We start from the raw sequence: 17962 nt of genomic DNA on the forward strand, positions 1-17962 counted from the left end.
CATTGGGAAAAGGATGTAGCTGTTCTTCCTGGTGCAGAGAGCCTTGATGATCTCCCTAATACAATGCTGAAGAGCAAACTGGGAGATATCACTGATTCACCTTTCGCTGTCTGGAAGGAGCCTGTTAGTTAAAAAAGGAAGGGCTGTGGTGACGTTGGCAAACACAGTCACAGGTGTCCATAATTTGGCTTATGGCTTGAGTTATGGCAGTACCACATTGCAGTTTGGTGATAGCCTCCTTGATGAAGTGGAGGTACCTGAGACATTGCAGTCCCAAGAAGTTCATCAGGTGAAGTCCCCTGATAGTGAACTGTTCTTCCTCCCTCATCATCCAGCTCTTCCTCCTCCTCTCCTGGCTGCTCCCCTTGTCCTTCAATCCTGACGGAAGACCTAACCAAATCACATGACAGCGATATAACTGCTTTGAAGGCAGACAAAAGCAATCAAACACGAGCAAAAACCTTTTCTCAGAAGTCAGAAATTAATTGTAGAAGACTGAGAATAGGCTAAAAAGCATCCAGAAGTTAACCAGTAGCCAAAAAGGAAAACTAGCAACTAACATATATGTTGAGAATGAGCTTTTTAAAAAATCGTGCTGAAGGTTCCTTGCTGCCTGTCAGCACCACAGTTGAGTGAGTCTGTCATCTGGTGAGTCAGGTGCTTGGCCCACTTTCATGAAAGCATTATGATCCCAGCTGAGGTTACTCCTGGACAAGCCTGATCTCAGATTGGAACCCAGCTTGATGGATCCTAACTTTTATTTGTTTGTTTAGATATGTGGAGAGGGGCCACTGGACAGAGTCACTGGAGTCAGCTAATGAACTTTTAACAAAAGAATAAAACATTTATTCAACAAGAAAAGATGAACAATATTATAATACTCCTTCATCCACAACTATACCTTTATAGATATTTACAGATTTGTAAGGATAGCACAAGTTACAAATGCTATCTTATACTTTAATATTCACAGTAAATACACAGCTCATGTAAACCTATGGTGAGCTGTGGTCAGACACACTACACTCTGAAACCAAGTGACAGATGGCATGTCAACCAGATGCTATGGATCTCTTCTCAACTCCCCCCAGACGCTTCTCACACCGTGAGCCATCCAGTCTCACTGCACTCCGTTTTTCACATGAGATTTCCAATCTCCACTTTCCAAGAACTCTCCTTGGAATCTTCTCCCAAACTGACACTTTCTCTCAGACACCTTCCGCAAGGGTTCACCTTCAGGGTTTTGAACTCTCCTTCCAATGTTCCTCTCCCCTGGGTCACCACATGCATTAAAGTTGTCTTCCATGCACACACTCTCAACAACTCAGCTGTCAATAGTACCAGTGCTTCACATGCCCATAGCAAAGGGTTATAGACCTTCAGCCGTCTCTTTGGACCTTCTTGCTCTTGCAAGCTGTTCTCACTTTAAATCAGCTTTCTGCAGCTTGGAGCTTTAAACTTGAAGCCTTTCTCTGCCCCTCACTCTTAACTTCACTTAACAGGACCTTTTCCAGGCTCCTGTCCTTCCTTTGACTAGAAGGTCTGCTTGGGGCTTTCTCTGGATCCAATCCCCTGGAGCTTGGCATCTTTTTCTTAGCTTGGGACTGGCTATCTGTGCCTCTTCTAGGCTGCTTCCCTGACAGCTATCTTCAAAATCCGCTGAACTCCAAAAGTTTCCAAAACAAACTGCTGTTTGTCATCATCTGTGTGTGTGTCTGCGGGAGGAATCTGCCTCTCTGGACCCCTGTTATTAAGCACTTTTTTTCCTACTCTTGTTTGCCTAACTTTAGGAGCCGTAAGACTCATTAGAAAAGTGAAACTAAAACTCAATTTGACCTTTCTTAACACAGATACAGAAATACAAATCAAACTTAAACTTTAAAGCTAAAACTCATTCCTAACATCTACAATTACCAACGTAACTTACTTAAAATGTCTCTATTTCCTAACAAAAGTGTCCTGCGCAAGCATAGCATCCTTACTTAAATATTTTAATGAGCCTTTTTAGAACTTCTGATATTTGCCCTGGGTGCCTATGGAGGAATCCAATCAAATATGACAGACAATATACTTATAGTGTGGAATGAGCGAACCCGTGCTACTCCCATATTAGATCCCTGGGTGGTTTTAAGTCTGTAAAATGGGCACCCCATGATCACTTTTCTAGGCCTTGATGTTTACACCCTTGGTCATAAGTGTTCATATCTATGATTCCTACAAAAGCTTGCAACAAAAAAAATCATTGCCTATCAATCATGGTTCTTCTATGCACCATGCACAATTTTCTCTATCCTGCACCTTTAATCTCCTGAGAGAAAGTTCTGGATAAAAACACTCTGATCCTCAAAGGCAATCGAGCCCAAGTCCACAAATTCATCCATCCAGCTGTCAGATTTGTATATACTTGCATGCAAGGAGAAATCTATCTATGGCAGACCTCCAGAATATCATCTGAATTCCACTGGACAAAAAATCCATTATCCTTATCCAACATTGCAAATATACCAACCAAGATTATTACTTTATCACAAGATTATCACCTTTGTGCCCATAAGTACTGTTTCATTTAAACACTCTTGTCAACTGTTGCTCCTCTTTCCTAGTGCTTTAATATTTAAATGATAAATCTTCCTCATGACTCCAGTCTTTGCTCCTGTTGTGAGTTTTAAATCTCTTTTCTTTTACCTATTCAGCTTGGCTGCCTCAGTTTTTAAAACAACAGGAGTTAGACTATGGAATGCCCTATCAGTTGTGGAAGCAGAATGTACAGTAGTTTTTAGAAGGGAAGTGGATAAATATTTGAAAAAAGAAAAATTTAAAAGGTCCAGGAATGGAAATTGTGGATAGGTTTTTCTCTAGAGAGCTGGAACAGACACGATGGACCGAGTGGTCACCATCTGTGCTATAAAATGATGTAACCAGATTCTATGATTGGATCTACCTTTTTTAAGTGAGAAACCAGACATTGGAGAAACCTGAATGAGGATCTGATGTGAATGTAAGATGTCTTTATTTTTAGGCCATATATAGGAATATAAATTTTTGGGTCTATGGATATTTTGTACATTCCTAAATCTTAGTTCTTGCTTGTATGGAAAGATCTTGACTAGAGGGGGATATAATCAAAATCATTGCCCTTGATACTCATAGCTAACTTCTAACATTGGCAGAGATCTGAGAGCGTATCTATTACCTGTCTTTCAGCTGAGGAAGGTTTATGTAGAGAGAACGGATGAATCAAGCATGGGAAGCAAATTACAAATGCTGAAAATATTAAATTCTAGCATATAGTGAGTATCAGCAAATCATTTCATTGGGGGTACAGATTCTCACCTAATTTCCAGACATGCACTTTCTAGGAGGAATGCACTACATATTGACTTAGAGGGGGAAACCTGTCAATTTTCCTTTTTAAATCTTAGATTGTTGAAGCCCATTACAGTGTCTGCACCATCTGTCATGAAGAGATTAATGTCTATAATGTTATTGGAATTTTTTAAAAAATAGAGTTTAATGGTATCTGTGTATATGTGTGTGTGTCTTAATTGGATTAAAGCCAGCTGGTCTAGGGGCTTTGATGTATAGAAAAAAGTAGGCTTAAAATGGTAATTAGACAAACATGGGGAAGTTTAGAAACATGGGTGGCAAGGGGGAATTTTGCATTTTTAAATAAAGCATTCAAAAGAATGGGTGAAATCTTACAGCTAGCTAGAAGGTGCCAAGCAATGTGTTTATTCTTACTAATTCTTTCAGCTTACTAATAAAAGTGGTGAAATCAAAGGATTTTATTGTTAGAAGAGGTAAAATTAAAAACCTTGTAATAAAGTGGAAAATTTACATTCAAAGAGAAGGATGTGTCTCAAGGAGAAAGGAGATTGTGTGTAAGGTAGATGAATTTTAAGATCCGTCAAGCGTGAGAAGCACCAGCCTATAAACCAGAATGTCTGCAAGGACCCAGGACTGAAAGAAACTAATTTTGAATGCGAGTGTCCAGGGTGTGCTCTTTAAATCTATGACTTAACGGGTGTGAAACTGAGAGTCAGATTAATTAGGGGATTTTTGTAGTTATTATAATTTTGTAGACATATGTTTGTGCTTAAACATTTTCTATTATTAATAAATGTTTAATTTAGTTTTATAAAAAACCTCCTGAGACCCAGTTATCTTATTACTACTGAATTTAAAGCCTGCATCTCAAAAAAAACAATTTGCCAAACTGGGTTATGGCAGTTGTTTCAAGTTTCCCTCTGGGTTTTGAATAACTCAACCTTTACCATCAGCTGTGTCATAATACCATCAATTCTGGCTCATATAGTCATTTGGTAGTACAGAACCTGAATATTGCTGAAAACAGGCTTTTTTGGTCGAAGCTCTTTGTCTTACACTCATCAGGACAATTCACAAGAAAATACTAATGTCAAAGGAAACAACATGTTATACTGTATGAGAAGAGAGTGATGATTGGTTGGCAAGTCAGCTCTGATTGTTAGAGGCGTTGTCATGGAGAATACACTAGTTGATGGTGACTGACAGTTAACTGCCAAGCATCATTTGAAGTTTAAACCAGGCTGTTTGACTCTGATTGGTCAAGACATTACCCTGGGGAATGAACCAGCAAATGGCTGTCTCTTATTTTGTTTAGCTGAAACAGGCGCACAGTTCTTTCTGCCAATGAACAGGATCCTGTGTATTAATATATGTAGCTTCCAGTACACGCAAATGTGCCATATTTGTGAACCCAACTGACAATCTTAAATTGGTTGTCAGCATTATTCTTAGCACATTGAGGATTATTTAGCAAATGCTGTTCAATACGGAATCACATCAAATGTTGGACACTTGTAAGTTTTGCACGCACGGGTTGGTTGTGTATGGTTCATACCTTGCTCATTGCAAACAATGATAGCTGTTTGATACGATCTACCAGTTTTTGGGACATACGGCATACATACCTAGCATCACACTGCCGTAAAGTGACACACAGTCCTACAATTGGGTAAGCGTTTATGCAAGATGAGATTGAACAGATTGGTATCAGGGTTACTAATTTATGCCATGCAGTTAGTCTGAGATGCGCAAATTTCCTTCATTTTTCGATTTGATCCATTTATCCACTATGCTGCTTCAATAGATGACGCACGATAAACAGTACCCATTTGAAACATGTCTGCGCCATAAACTCACTTAAGTGGTTTGGAAATGCAGTTAACAACACCACTAAACATGTAACAAATCTCTCTGACCATGTATTCTCAGAAAATGAGTTTGTTTTTGTTCATGGTTTCAACTTTGATGTGCCTTCATCATAAATCAAATGGGAAGAGGCATTTGCTGAGTTCTAACTCCTCTACTCCCAACTATCCCACCACAAACCAGCATCCACTGAAGATGCTGAATCCTTGAAAGCGCACCTAGCTGAGCTAGCCAATAAATATTGTGGGATTCCGAATGACCTGTCTGATTTTCACATGCGACGCCAAATGTCTTACAGTGTTATGAGGCCTTAAGACCGACCCAGACATACACATCAGTAAACCTGACAAAGGGACGGAATAGTCATCCTTACGAAGCATGACTATATCAACAAAATGCAAAGGATATAAATTTGGACCCATTGTTCATGATGGGTCCATTACGTCCATTGGACTTGCCGCTGAACATGACCAGACAGCCTTGTAAGCTAAAAAAATGCTTGCTGGGTTTGTGTGAGAGTGATGAGCTGCCATGTGATATGCATGACAGGCTCATCCTCGTGACCATACAGGACTTGCATATCAATAGCAATGCTGTGTCCAGTTACCAGCCTATTCACCAATGTTTCACTGAAGGAAGCCATAGATATTTGCACTGCAGCACTATGTCATGGTGATTGACATCCGCCACCATTGCGTGAATTAGTCTTCATTGAACGTATGAATTCTGCCGTTCAAGCAGTTAAGTTCAGCTTTAACGACACCATGTATGCCCAAGTAGATGAAGATGCCTTGGGATATTCTCTAGGCCCAGCTCCCGCAAACACCTTTGTTGGATTCAATGAGAAACGTGCTTTTGCTGGAATCACACCTAACCTCCTACCACTTGCATATTTCTGATATGTGGATGGTACGTTTGCTATATTTAAATCTGCAGCTACATGTAATAATTTTCTTGCATGTCTTAATGCACTCCATCCTGCACTCAAATTCACATTTGAAATGGAGCAGTCAAATGAACTCCCTTTCCTTGACGCACTAGTTGAGAAATCTGCCGGGGTTCTCTAACATGGTCTACTGCAAGCCACCTTCATTCATCAATATATGCATTGGGATTCTTATAGTTCACACGCTGTAAGATTGGTCTTATTTGCGCCCTTGTAAATATTGCCTGAGCCATTTTCTCACCATGCAAGCTTGATGCTGAATTAGGGTGCACCAAGGACATCCTACGGGACAATGGCTATCCTGATCGGATCATTTCATGCTGTATATAATGCAAACTATCATTTTCGGCCCTCAAAAGTACTCAGTCTACCTCAGATTACCCTGGAAAGGCAAGATATCTCAAAAATTTGAGCAACAGATGAAGCAAGCTGTTTCCCACTGCAGCTATGAAGTAGCAACACAATTGGTATTCATCACCAACAGGATGCTACCATCAGGCCTAAATGATATTCTGTCTACCGCACAAATACATAATGTTGGATATAAATTTTGGTGCCCATATGATGCTAGGTATGTAGGCCATACATCCTGAAGATTGGCAGATCGTATCAAACAACATGTCCATCTGCTGTTCACAACAAGCAAGGTTTGGAATGTACCCAACCAGCCTGTGCTTGCAACACTCAAAGTACAGTGTTCAGCACTAGATGTTCCACGATTGGACATTTACTAAATAATCTTCAGTGCCCTAAGAATATGCTGAAAACCAATTTAAGATTGTTAGCTGGGCTCGCAGTGTGGCACATTTGTGTGTATTGGAAGCTACATATATGAATACACGGGGCTCTGTTCTTTGCAGACAAAAAGAATATGTACACACATTGCGCCTGTTTCAGCTAAACAAAATAAGTGACAGCCATTCACTGATTCATTCCCCAGGGCAATGTCTTGACCAATCAGAGTCGAGCTGCCTGGTTTAAATTTCAAATGATGCTTGGCAGTTAACTGCCAGTCACCATCAACTAGTGCATTCTCCATGGCAATGCTTCTACCAATCAGAATTGACTTGCCAACCAATCAGCACTCTTTCTCATACAGTATAAATATGTTGTTTCCCCTGACATTAGTTTTTTCTTGCAAATTGTCCTCATAAGTGCAAGACGAAAAGCATCGACAAAGAAGTCTCTTTTTTCAGCAATACTCTGCCTGATAGCTAACCCTATACCAATCTGAGCTAAACTGTATAGTTCCATACGACACTGGCTGTGTTCGTAAAGCATTACTTCATTTGAAATTCAAATTCAATTAAGCATGCAGCTCATAACGTCCAAAATAAATGGTACTTAAAGGTTATATTATGAGTTGGAATAAACATTAGCCTTCTGTTTGTTGTTACTGCCTCAAATTTACCACTATAAAAAAACTGCACCTCAATTATCCTCTCAGTGAAAGAAAAACACCAATCTCCTTTAAGGACCAATCAACAGCATGTAAATGAGCTCAGAGGCAGGGCTAACTCTTCTGATTGAAGATTGAAGCTAATACAGTCTGTAATCCATATGGGCACTGTCCCTAACAATGAATTTTGTAGAAGTCTCTTGTGTGACTTCATGATTTTCACCACCATAGGATGCTAATAGCCAGGACTGTGACAATGGGGAGTTAAGTCTGATGACCTGAGAGAGCCCAAGGCAAATTCATATCTCTGAAACAAAAACAGAAAATGCTGATCATTATTCATATATTCTCTCTTGCCCTCTCTTTCCAACAAAACTGATTCTCCATGCCCAATACTCCAGTTCCCAATAACCCCATTTCTGTCTAACTCTGACTTCTGAAACACCCTCCTTACTCCAACTTTACCCAGTCATCTCCTCATCTACATTTCCTGTGTTCCACTAGTGGCATAACCCCCTCTGACTACATCTGTTGTCTGCGTACAAAAGGAATACGTTCAAACCTTGTGCCTTTTTTGAATTACCTGGAAGCTTGGGGAGTCTATGCCCATTGCTTTCTCTTGGTCAATGAGAGCCAACTTGTCAACAAGGTCTTTTTGCCTGCAGTATAAATTGTTGTGATTGTTGAAATTTAGCATTCTTGTGTTTGTCCTGAAGAATGCAAGATGAAAAGCTTGGACAAGATATCTCTCTTTTCAGCAATATTCAAGTGCTGCACTTCTAAATGACTTTGTCTGCCCTTTATATTCCTTCTTTCTTGGACCACAGTCTCCATCTGTTTCGCTTTCTAAAGTTTATAGAGCACAAAACAAGAACTACAACAGATGTGTAATCTTTCGCAGACATTTATATGGAGGCTCACTTTTTAAAAAACATTGATGCATTTTAAATTATAATAGTTATTACTAGTTTCCCCCGGCTTCTCCTCAGGTAATTTTTTTAGACATCTTTTGAATAGAAATTTCTAGAAAAAAATGTTCAGTATAGTTAACTGGTACTAGTCTACTCCTGGAGAAATAATATATCCTGTATATGTTTAGACTGTACAATCCTAATTCGGCTCAGAACTGCAGCCCCTGGTAAAAATATCAAATCCGAGCCCAAGTATTTGTGAGTGACCGACACCTTTAAGGAAACACTTTAATGAAAATTGTGGTAGTGCAGAAAGCAATTCAATTAATACATTTATTTGTTATTGCGAATGTAGTTGTTTTTATTTTGGTTGAAGCTTTATTGTCAACCTTAGGGCCTTCAAATCTGGATACACCATTTTTGGTTGCACAGGGGTTAATTTCTGCACCTGAATAATGAGACCCGAGGCACACCATATATTGGGCCTTGGATCTCATTTCTATCAAGCCAGTGAGCTACAGAAAGCTGACAAGCTGAGATTTAAGATCAGGCCATTGCACTGCCAGCAGTGACCTTTGAGTAAGCGAAGAAGGGGAGAGATTGAAAATGTAGTGTGATGTGGTCAGAAAAGGGTGTATTAATAGTGGCTGGGATTGGAAGGCTGGGTATTGGAGCGTGGTGATATCAGGAGTGGGGAGTGGCCATGCTTGGGAGCACCCCTGCTCCTGTTGGCTCCTTGTTTAGAAAAAGATACTTTAAAAATTAGCTAGTTTGTGGCAGACTGCAATGCTCACTTTAAGAATGGCCTGTTAGCTGGCTTCTAGGATTGTTTTTCCTGAATGCAACTAATTCAAGCTGCCTCAGGGCAAAATAATCTTTCAGTGAAGACCATTATAACGTGCCACATGAAGCCATCAATGAATAGTAGAGATGAAAGGCTAAGTAAGTAATCTGGTGTTTCACTTAATAATGTGGAAATTGGAAGCATTCATATAAAATGTACCCTCATGGTATAAATTGGAACAGAGCTTGTGGTAGATTCCTTGATTGGATAAGTTGTGAATAGCTTCAGAAAGGGGCAATTCTTTTTCATGAGCATTAAAACTAAAGGGTTCCACACATGGCAATGGAATATGGACAAATCAATAACCAGTCTGTTTCCTTCTGCTGTCTGTTGAAAAGCTATGACAACCTTTTATTTCCCCTACTCCTTCTCACCTGTTAATTTGACCCCAAGCCAGTTGGTGAAGTATGAAACTAGACACTAATACTTTACTTGATCATAGGTTTATTTACAGAATGCTGCATTACATATGTATGCTTCCTACCTACTACCCTCTGTCCCAGTAGTTTCTCTTTATATGTGTTTTTCAGTCCATTGTGGAGTTTCACTTGGAGCTGGTGTACTTGGTCAGTGCCTTTGTCCCTTCCGACATGACATGCTTGGCCAATTCCCTGGGCAGCAGCAGCAGGCGCATGGCGGTCTAGACCTCCCAGGAGCTGATAGTGCTGCGCTTGTTGTTATGGGCCAGGCGGGAAGCCTCACCTGCAATGCACTTGAAAATATCGTTCACAAACGAGTTCGCAATGCTCATGGCCTTGGAGGAGATGCCGGTGTCGGGGTGAACCTGATTCATCATTTTGTAGATGTAGATGGAGTAACTCTTCTTCCTCAACCTTCGCTGCTTCTTTCCGGCCTTTGCTGCTGGTTTCTTTAAGGCTTTCTTGGCCCCCTTTTTGGGAGCTGGTTTCTTCTCATCAACCATCTTCAGTTTCAGACAAGGCATTCTAAGTACTTAATTAACCAATGCCCTTCACCTGTGTATCTTAACAATATAATTAACATACCATTAACGTCACTAAATAAAATACTGTACATTGGCTTTTTTGTCTGCCTGCAGATTAGTACAGGTGCATATTTTTGCCTATTGACATGGGTTCTTTGTGATATTTTTCATTCCATAAGCGATAGGTGCATTTGGTACTGAAAATAAAGTCTTATTTGTTTTTCACAAAGATGAGATAACATCCACTGCAGTGCATGACCGCATGAAAAAACTTCCAAATTATTAGCTGAGTTTTATCTACAGCTATCTTGTTGCCATAACAACACAGGGAATGGAAACTTTTGTGAGTAATATGCAAATTCTGACTTGGAAATAAGTATCATCAGTTCTTAGGTCTGAATCTAGCTTTTCTTATGAGCAGGGAATAGATTCAGCAATTTCATTTTTTAATACACAGGAGCAAAAAGGTACTGTGTATACAGTGTAAATTTGAATGGATCATCTTATTTCAAGAGTTGCTTTTGCATCCAATTTACTTGCTTGCACATTAGATTTACTTTTATAATGTTGTTCTGTCTCAAAATGAAAAGCTTGGTAGGAGTTGCAAGCTGGTAGCAACAACAATGTACATTTCCAGATTGCTTGTTACAAAGTGGCAATGGAAAACAAACGGACACTGAGCAAGGAATTAGAATGATGCCAGGAAGGACACAACCATGGTCGAACGAGGGGAATCTTACATAGTTAATAGTACTTCATGCATTTGTTAGCACGTGCTCAGAATCCTGGAATCGTTAATAGGTTTATGATTCGATGTTCATATTTGATTATTTCACAGTGACTCCAGCTGGGAAGTGCTAGAAAGTGCAAAGTTTGACAAATATAATTAAATGAATGAAGAGGCAAATGGAGGAAGACCTAGAGAATAGTCTTGGCATAGAGATGATAATTTGAAGAGCAATTAAATAATTCTTACAAGTTTTGCAATGAGACTTGGGTCATATGCATTAACCTTAAATTATTAGAGGAAAGTAAACAGAAAGGCTAAAAAAAAAATCATGATTCAATTTTGCTTTGGAAAAGGGAAACTTGATATTTCATTTTTTTGCAGGGAAGCAAAACATGGCAAACTGCTGAGGTGAGCTCTTAAAGTGATAATAAGAAGCTAGGTAATAAATTATGAGGAGCCAGATATCACCAATGATTATTTCATCATTGAGATTAATAATTAGAAAGGAGTTTAATGGCTTCTTGCAGATTTATCTGCAATTCATATTTGTGGGTGAATAGTCAATTTGGTTGCATCCAAATTTGGCTTATGTCTTCCTAAACCTTTTAGGTTGCAAAGTCTGGTTGATGGTGTTACATTTTGAATTAGGAGCTTCATATGTGTAGGGCGGCTAGTCTCATCAAAGTCAACTTTGCCACTCATTGGTGTCTATTCCATTCTTTGTATGTGGGATTATCTATTTTGGTGGGATGAAACACCATTTGCAGACAGGGTCTGTTGAACGTAGATATGATTCAAAACAAAATGAGCTTGTCAGTTAGTCACACCTTGCAGCTTACACCATTGAAGGTCATGAGCTGAACTTTAATGCAGTCAACTTAATTATTCCAATCAATATGAATTACAGCAGAAACTGCAAGGACTCCTGTCCAGGAACAGTATGGTCATTAATTCCAAATGTGTTAATACAATTATTTAACTGTTTTTGCTGGCACTAGGTTCAACTTTAAGGGCATTTGTTAATTTGCAATTCAATGTGACTATTTTAACACCTCCGCATTATTGCTATTTAACAACTTAATTGAATTGTTTTGGCACTTAAGATGTTGGTACCTGCAAGTTGCATTTTATTTCCTGCTATGAGCTTGTTTTGCTGTGGAGAACTATTTTAAAAGCTTTTGTGCACTACAACTTCCTGTAGCATTGATTATTACTTAAAAGAAATTTGTAGAATGTATTGAGGAGGAAGTTCCTTGAGTGCTCCTATTGTATTACATGGTTTGGAAGTGGAAGACAAGTTCATGAGGAAATTAATTTGCATTGATGTTGGTGATATATCTTCACCCATCATTCTGCCATGACCTACATTTGTAAGCCTTAACATTTTAACTGTGCTACTGATGCAGTGTTTGCTTGATATCAGTCATTTAAAGGTATTCAGGTTACATTATGGGAGTCAATCTTCATTTACATTTTTTAGGGCCTTAATGAATGCTGTACACTTCTGGTGTGCAGTCTCACAGTGTCATAGACATTCCCAGAGTGCATCATGAAGCAAGAGACTTTGAACAAGGAGCCTTTCTTCCTCAATGGAATATATCCTTCAGAAGGATGTGCTATCTATGGCTAACCAAGGAAATTAAGGACAGTATCAAACTGAAAGGAAAGGTGTACAATGGTGTGACGATTAGGGGTAGACCAGAAGGTTGGAAAAGGTTTAGAAACCTTAAAAAGGGGGAAATTGGAGTATGAGATAAAATGAGCAAGAAATATAAAAAAAGACAGTAAAAGCTTCTGCAAGTACATAAAAAGTAAGAGTAGTGAAAGTGAGTATTGGTCCCTTAGAGGGTGAGACTGAGGAAATAGTAATGGGAAATGAAGAAATGCCAGAGGCTTTGAGTGTATTTTGTACCCACCTTCATAGTAGAAGACACAAAAAGCATCCCAAGAACAGAATTTCTTGGGATGGGGTGGTGTGGGAGGTGGGGGCAGTGGTGGTGTTATTGGTTACCGATTGCTCAGTTGACTGGACAACTGGTGTGGATCAGATTCAAGACAACAGCGCAGGGTTTGATCCCTGTTCTGGCTGGGGTGGATTTGGTTCCTGCCTCCTTACCCTACCTGTGGTGGAGATTGTGGTGCTGTGGATCAGACCTGTCTTCAGGCAGAGAACCAAAGAAAAAGAATTAACAGAAAACAGGGTTAAATGGGGCATTTTCAGGATGGCAAAATAACTGGTAGAGTTTCATAGGGATCAATGCTAGGGCCTCGACTATATTACAATCTATATTAATGACTTGGGTAAATGGACCAACTCTATTGTAGCTGTATTATCAGAGGTGCCATCTTTTGGATGAAATATTACACCGAGGTCCAATCTAATGCTCAGGTGGATGTAAAAGATGCCATAGCACTATTTCAAAGAAGAGCAGGCAAGTTATCCCTGGTGTCCTAGGCAATATCGATCCCTCCAACTAAATCACAAGGTGACCAAAACCGTACACGAGATGTGGTCCCACCAAGGTCCTGTACAGTTGTAGCAAGGCTGCCCTTACTCTATTTCCCTTGCCATAAAGGTCAACATTCCATTTCCCTTCGATTTGCTGTACCTGCATGCTGACTTTTTATGATGCATGTATCAGGATACCCAGATCCCACTGTACCACAATATTCTGTAGTCTCTCTCCATTTAAATAATATTCTGTTTTTTCTGTTCTTTTCCCACATTATACTCCCATCTGCCAAATTTTTGCCCACTCACTTAACCTGTCTATATCCCTTTGCAGACTCTTTGTATACTCTTCACAGCTTGCTTTCCTACTTATTTTCATATCGTCAGGGACCGTGTACTTCCTGCATCACCTTGACTGTGAGAGAGGTAAACACACATCAAGATTCCTGCGCCTGCTAAAGGGCCTTATCAAATTTTTGCTTTGATTGTGATAAACATGAAAGTCAACATTGTCACAACAAGTTAATTCTGAACAATGGGTTTGGGTGTGCTGTCTGCAGTGTTCTGGATGGTACAAAGATTATTTGCAGATTTAAGAACCTTACATGAGAATAAGAGATTGCAGCTGGATCCAGATGTGTTGCTGTAATGGGCCCATATCTGATGTCCTTTTAATGTTGATTAAATGTAGCATGGTGTTGTCATGAAAAGCTGATTACAGCCACAAATTACTTACAGGCATATTGAAGTTTTTAAGGAAGATGTGTTGTTTTTAAAGAAACATAAGCAAGAACACTGAGAAACGTGGATCCCCACTGAGAAAAAGATGGCTGATAATGTAAAGTGACCACTTTCTGGAAAATTCCAATGTGGATTATACTGACAGACCCATCCTGAGGGAACATGAAATGTCGCACCTGAAAAGCTCTCATGGCCTTCTTCAAAGGGAGATAGGAAAGATGTAAAAGACTGAGCTTTTCAAAGACTGATTACCACATCTCAGCAGTCACCCAAAAATCCATCTCCTTGTTGATTTATATCTCAGAATGTGTAAAAGGTAAAAAAGAGATAAAAGAGAATAGTACTCTGGGTACAAGACAATTATTTTTTTTACCCCTTACATGAATATGCAGGGAAAAGTGGGTTAAAAAACATGCTGTGTGAGAGACAGCAAAAAGATGACCCGCTAGTCACCCCTGTCGTTGCAAGCAAGGTCTGTCTCTCTCGCTCTGTCTCTTTTGCTAGAGGCAAGGCTCAGCAGAAACCACAATCAAAAAGGAAATAGGACAGCTTCTTTAACAAACCTGCCGAACCAAGGGCCTCTAAACCCATTGCGAACTACAATTTTAGCTCTACCAGAATCGCCTAACTTAACAGATGCAACATATCGCCATCTGTTCTTCAAGGACAAGCCAAAGACTATTTTGTATATTTTTAAAATCTTTTATTTGGACTCTTAACTTCCATTTCTAATATGTGTGTTGTGTTTTTATTATTTTCCTCAGGCTTTTATTAACTACGACTCTTTCATTGACTCAAGAAAGCCTGGTTAAATTGGCTCCTTCTTAAAAAAAAATGCATTTGGACTAGGAAAAGATATCACTTTTTAATTAACTTTGATGCGACCAACTGAGGGGGTTGAATAAAGAAGGGAAGCCAGCTCATCCCTCCTCACCCGGGAGAATGACAAAATTGAGGGCCCGTTCAGGAAGTTAACAAACTGGGGGACCTTGGGGACTGGTTGTAACAGTGCATGTGGGAAGAGGTGAGAGCAACTACCTTGAACATCAAAGCAGCGTTTGACAGAGTGTGGCGTCAATGAACCTTGGCAAATTGAATTCAGCGGGAATCGGGGGAAAACTCTCCACTGGTTGGAGTCATACCTGGCACAAAGGAAGATGGTTGTGGTTGTTAGAGGTCAATCAACCCAGTCCTAAGAAATTGCTTCAGGAGTTGCATGTTGTTGAAGGTTACTGTGTTGGATCTGAATGTCATAATGCTTGAATCTTTGAAGGCCCATGGCTAGTGCTATGATGCTATGCCTCGTAGAGTGGCAGTAAGTTGCAATGATGAAAATATGAGAAATGCTATTGTCTCCAAAAGGCCTTGGTTAGGACTTGTAAGGAACACTGTGTCCAATTGTGCTGCTCTCACATGTTGGATTTGAAGGATTAACTACCCCAATCTCTGGTTTAAAGACCCTTGGAGAGCTGGAGCTGCAGCTAGAAAAGCATATACTTTTAAAATTTTCATTGAAACATTCAAATGGTTATATCTGAATAAACATTCAAATTGTTCCGATAATAGCTCTCTCTCTTTAGGTACTATGCCCTAAGAGTACACTGGTGACCATGGATTTCCATGGGCAGAATTTTACCCTTGGCGTGCGGGATCGGCGGGGGTGGTCAGGAAACTGATTGCCACCCACGATCGTCAGCGCTCTGTGATTTTACACAGGCGGGCCAATTAAGGCCCACTCAGCACGATACGTGGCCTGGAATGTGCACAAGGGGTTGGTGGGGTTGGGGGCATGATGTCCACTTGGTCCAATGGCGACCCGATGGCCAATTCAAATGCAGCCTTGGCAGCCCCTGGAAGGCTGCCTTTGAAGGACATGGAAGTGTTGAGAATGGAAACCGTAGCGGGTGGACACGGTAGGCAGGAGGACAGGCTGGCAGGGCAGTTAGCCCTGTGTTTTTCGGGTGAGTGCCTTGCGGCTCTCCTGGAGGAGGTGGCAGCGAGGAGAGAAACCCTCCTCCCCAGGGACAGGAGGAGGAGGCCCTCCCCTCCCACCACCTCACCAAAAAGGCCTGGGAGGTGGTGGCATCCAGGGTTAGTAGCCACAACAGGGTGAGGCGCACATGGTTCCAGTTCTGGAAGCGTTTCAATGATCTTCTGTGATGGGGAAGGCTGAGTACCTTGTTGACATAGCTCACTTTGCAGAACAGTTAAGAGCTGCCCATCTCCCCATGGGCCATGTGTTAGAGTCTGAGTGCCAAATGTCAATGAGGCAGGAGCTGGCCAAGAGGGTGAGCACTGGCTACTTGGACTGAGTGTCTTGTGGCTCCAGGGCCATGAATTAGCTAAGCCCTGTGAGGTGTTCCTCAAGTAGGATTGGCCAGGCTGCAATGACGCTGCAGGTAGAGAGTGGATTAATCAACGCTCATCTGCCCTTTCAGGAGAAAACATCCCATAATAATGCTGAGAGGTCACGGACAGGCAGGGGGCTCCCACACCTCCTCATCCTCTCGTAATACGAGCAGGAGGTCCTGGAGCTGGAGAGGCGCCATGCACCTCGGTCAAGCGGCCGCAATGAGGTTGGGGTGCCAGAGGAAGGTAAGAGTGCAGTGCACTGAGGTGAGAATGTCAGTTATTGCTACCATTCCAGTGTAATCTCCATATTAATGTGAACCTGGAATCCCCATGATACTCAAAAGACGAGGGCACCATGATGCAAATTCTTGTCTCACCAGGGTGCCTGGCACGCATAGTGACAGTTTCATGACTTAAACTAATGTTATGTCCTCCTTCTTCCTTTTAGGCTCACCAGCAGCTGTTCGTTATGTGGAGCCTGAAGGCCCACCCCTAACCCCTGAGGACCACCATGCTCAGCACGCACCTGCGTCATACCCTCTGTCAAGCAGGCACCAGTGCAGATACCAGCACCTCACTGGGCATAACATCACCATGTAGCCTATTGGTGCACATTGGTGAGGGCACTTCACACTCACTTGAGGCAGAGAGTGCCCAGGGCATGGCAGTTGGAGGACAGCTGGAGACCAGGACAATGCTCAGTCGATGGCTGATGATGGGCCTCTGGAGTTGTTCCTGAGGCAGCAGATGCTAGACATCCAGCAAGGTGTGTGGGAGGATCTGGCGGAGATACATGAGGGACTGTGTGCCATAGTGTCCATTGTGGAGGAGTCCCTGTGGAGCATAAGCACTGCGTTGACCCTCATGGCCGAGCACAATGCCTCCTCCATGAAGAGAGTGGCAACTCTCATGTAGAGGCTCCTACAGGGACTCAATCAGGGGTTCCTGAGGATGTACTCGGACCTGCAAACTCTCACTCTGACAATGACTTCAGCTGGTCGGTGTCAGTGTTGGAGATTGATTGTGCACCTAGTATCCCACTAGGTGCCCGTCCATCAATGGTGAGCAGGGAAGCCCAAAACGACCTAATGTCAGCGCACGAGCTGCCTGTCGCCTTGGCAGGCTTCTCTTAGGGCCCTCCGGATGATGGCAGTAGCTCCTCCACCCCTCTGCCAGTGACCGTGGCGTCTGGTGAGGCTGCAGCGATTGAGAAGATGCCAGCCGTGGCACTGGCCACTCCCTCCCAGGCGGGGCCATCACAGGCCCCACGGGCCAGAGGCTGCTCGCCAAGGTCATCAAGACCAACAAAACAGCAGGATGAGCAGGCTGTCTCCAACGCCAGCAGGGGGGTGGGGGGGTGTGGTGGGGGGGGGGCTACCATCCACAAGCGAAAACTTAAAGCACCTTAAGCACAACACGGGCTTATCATGTGTGACAGCTTCAGATCATGA

General features: G+C 41.6%; 2 protein-coding genes across 3 annotated transcripts in view; one reads left to right on the plus strand and one right to left on the minus strand.

Moving 5' to 3' along the window:
• Positions 1–10236, minus strand: part of LOC121288947 (histone H2B type 2-E-like) — a 35656-nt gene extending 25420 nt beyond the window's left edge. The window contains exons 1-2 of the mRNA XM_041207814.1: positions 9996–10236; positions 258–421 (exon numbers count right to left, since the gene is read on the minus strand). Of these exons, the coding sequence (XP_041063748.1) occupies positions 258–421; positions 9996–10236 (405 nt within the window). The remainder of the gene's footprint in view (positions 1–257; positions 422–9995) is intronic.
• The window catches only part of pde4ba (phosphodiesterase 4B, cAMP-specific a), a 753168-nt gene that overhangs the window by 123842 nt on the left and 611364 nt on the right, over positions 1–17962 (plus strand). The gene's annotated exons all lie outside the window — the stretch shown is intronic.

The sequence above is a fragment of the Carcharodon carcharias genome, chromosome 16 (genome assembly GCF_017639515.1).
Source record: "Carcharodon carcharias isolate sCarCar2 chromosome 16, sCarCar2.pri, whole genome shotgun sequence".
NCBI lineage: Eukaryota > Metazoa > Chordata > Chondrichthyes > Lamniformes > Lamnidae > Carcharodon > Carcharodon carcharias.